A 2,577-nucleotide genomic window follows, 5' to 3' on the forward strand; every position below is an offset into this window, starting at 1 on the left:
TTTCTAAAAGGAGCCTCTCCCCCACAAAATCCACAACGACTACATTCACGAACTAGACGAAGGAGTATAGACTGGATCTTAATATCACAATCGATGATTTAGACGCCTGTGCTCCTCCACTCGGCATGTAGTACGTCCGCGATTATAGCCAAAGTACAGAGCTGCAAAAAAATCCTCAAGTTGCTAGCCGGCGGCACTTCGGGTAAGAAAACGTTCCCTCTAGTCCGACCACTTCAAAACAGTACGGGTGCGTTCGAGCTACGTAATAATTGCAGCAGTACAGCAACTGTGTTGCATATTTGCTGATATTCTGTTAATGTATTTGCATAAAGTGCGTGCAAAAAGTGACAGTTAAACGTGCTGCTGTTGCAAGGGCTGCCAGAAATTCACTCAGAACTGACACTGCTGTCGTGATTGTCATTTCGAATGAACCCCACGTTTCCTGGACCTGTCGTTAGATGACTTCGATGAAAACCAACGTGAACCTTACCACCCACGCAAGACATACAGATTTGATGTCGGGGTCTATTTTGGACTCAACTCAAGCTCTTCGTCTGCGGTGGTTTGACTCCAAGTACGCAATTTACTGGGATGGAGTCGGTGAAATTGATTATGGATCCATAAAGAATGTCGTTCAGTGCGCGTCTGAAGTTGGTTGCATCCGTAATCAGGTCAGCAAAATGTTCTGCCGAGCGATGTCGTGATTTTGACAGCTCATGGCATCAATATTTGTTTACGGAGTTGTGTCAAATTTTTTCAGTGCATTCAGTAATGTTTGCTATTTTATCATAGCCCGTTTCTTTGGCAGAGCGATCAGATATTGTCCAAGATTATTACGCAAATTTACATTTTCCGAAAAATTCACAATCCTACGTTTATCGAAAAATCATATTCTCAGCTAAGGCCTATTTCCGGCTTGATTGCTTCATCAACAAACAAAATCGTCGCTATCGGGGTGAGTCAAATCATCGTGCGATTCAGAAAACGAAATTGCATCCCTAAAAATTGAACGTTTTGTGCGAATTGTGGTAACGCCAATCACCCAGAAACGCTCGAGAAGCTTGAAGACAACATTCACCAGTGGAGGTATGCAAACGGAGCCATGGTCATTTAGCCGAGATTTTGCTCAAATTATAAATAGCATAAAATTATCTGCACAACAAAGCAAAAACAGATCCCATTTGACCAATTTTTCAGTGTTTAATTTCATTTTAACATTAAGTCATTTTTGTTGGTAGACCTTATATCGTCGACGTAATCAAGGAGTGCCCTCTTGATGCTGTTGTTGTTATTGTAACGATTATCCAGACCCCGCTTGGGGGAAAGCAATAAGGTTACTGTCATCGAAATCACTTCACGGCATGCAAAGAGGTGATTAGTGTTATGCTGGGACTCATAACATATAGGACTTAGATTTTGTATGTCAGGGTCAGTATAAAGTTCTTTCAACCAGGCCAATTATTAATTATTAGTGACTACTGGAAGACGAGTTAAATGTTATATCTAAAATAAAATTATTTCTCCTTATTTTCGTTCAAGCAAATAACCATGTATACCATACTTTTGGATTTTATGAGTGTTCTTCGATTACAAATAGAATTTGAATTAATAATTATGTGATCTTACTCAAATAATCGTTTGAATTACTAATCGTGATGTAAATTTTGCTCGACTTGAAATCAACTAATAAGGAACCTTGCACCCCAAAACGGCTTTAAAGTTTTTTGTCGAATTTTTCTACTACTACAATAATAATAGTAATAGCATTCATTTAACACTTTTAGCAAAATCTTAAATAACATAACCCTGTTTCTATTGGCTACTATCACGCATTTGTCGCAAGACATTTAAGTTTATTATAAATTCAGGACGTAATAAAAATTAAGTTGAACCTGCCAATTCTCTTTTCACACATACACAATATTTTAGCACAAAATAAACAAATTATTTCTTAGCTCTACGTACTAACATACATCTCCACTTAATCAGATAAAACATTAAGAATAGTATTTACAAATCTCGAACAATTTAAGCACTTCTTAGTCTTGGTTGCACGGATAGAAGTTTTCTTGTTCAGCAATGCACCACAACGCAAGTTTTATATCCGAACGTTTTTTCACACTTTCCTCGCGCAGAACATTACATTCATTTGTAAGTGCTTTTACTTTAAATTCCAGAAATTTCAATGCTTCCTCCAAGGTGAATTGCACGAAATAACCTTTTCCCACATCAACCAAGATTGAGTTGGACGAGTTATCCACTTTGGCCTCCATGAACATATTGCCCCCAATATCTACAAAATACATAAGACATTAGAAAACAAAATATAATTTGCGTACTTACCCATTTGCGTTTTAAAGGAACCATCAGAGTTATCACTTAGTGCTTCTAATGTATTTTTGAGTTGCACATACTCCATAATTTCACCGTTGTAGTTGTTTATGTGGATCTCTAATTGTTTTAGATCTTCCTTGAGAAATTCATTAATAAAGACTTCTAAATTTTTAGAAGTAAATAAAGACATTTTTGTTATCTAGCAAGCGAAATTGAGAGATTTATAATCTTGTAGAGATGACA

At 37.0% G+C, this 2,577-nt stretch overlaps 1 protein-coding gene and 1 long non-coding RNA gene across 2 annotated transcripts; one reads left to right on the plus strand and one right to left on the minus strand.

The window, feature by feature from the left end:
• Nucleotides 1-364: 364 nt before the first annotated feature.
• Nucleotides 365-2,546, plus strand: LOC138856041 (uncharacterized). The gene is made up of 2 exons (XR_011395175.1): nt 365-1,086; nt 1,239-2,546. It is a non-coding gene; the product is annotated as an uncharacterized lncRNA (long non-coding RNA).
• Uxt (Uxt prefoldin-like subunit) lies at nt 1,810-2,577 on the minus strand. The gene is made up of 2 exons (XM_014241797.3): nt 2,344-2,577; nt 1,810-2,293 (listed from the first exon to the last, which is right to left on the minus strand). The coding sequence occupies exons 1-2, from the start codon at nt 2,522-2,524 to the stop codon at nt 2,040-2,042; spliced, it is 435 nt and encodes a 144-aa protein (XP_014097272.1). The 5' UTR covers nt 2,525-2,577; the 3' UTR covers nt 1,810-2,039.

The sequence above is a fragment of the Bactrocera oleae genome, chromosome 2 (genome assembly GCF_042242935.1).
Source record: "Bactrocera oleae isolate idBacOlea1 chromosome 2, idBacOlea1, whole genome shotgun sequence".
Taxonomy (NCBI): Eukaryota; Metazoa; Arthropoda; class Insecta; order Diptera; family Tephritidae; genus Bactrocera; species Bactrocera oleae.

Coding starts and splice junctions, on each gene's coding strand:
- Uxt (XM_014241797.3), bottom strand. CDS start 2,524: ATGTCTTTATTTACTTCTAAAAATTTAGAAGTCTTTATTAATGAATTT. Junction 2,294..2,343: donor TTCCTTTAAAACGCAAATGG/GTAAGTACGCAA, acceptor TGTATTTTGTAG/ATATTGGGGGCAATATGTTC.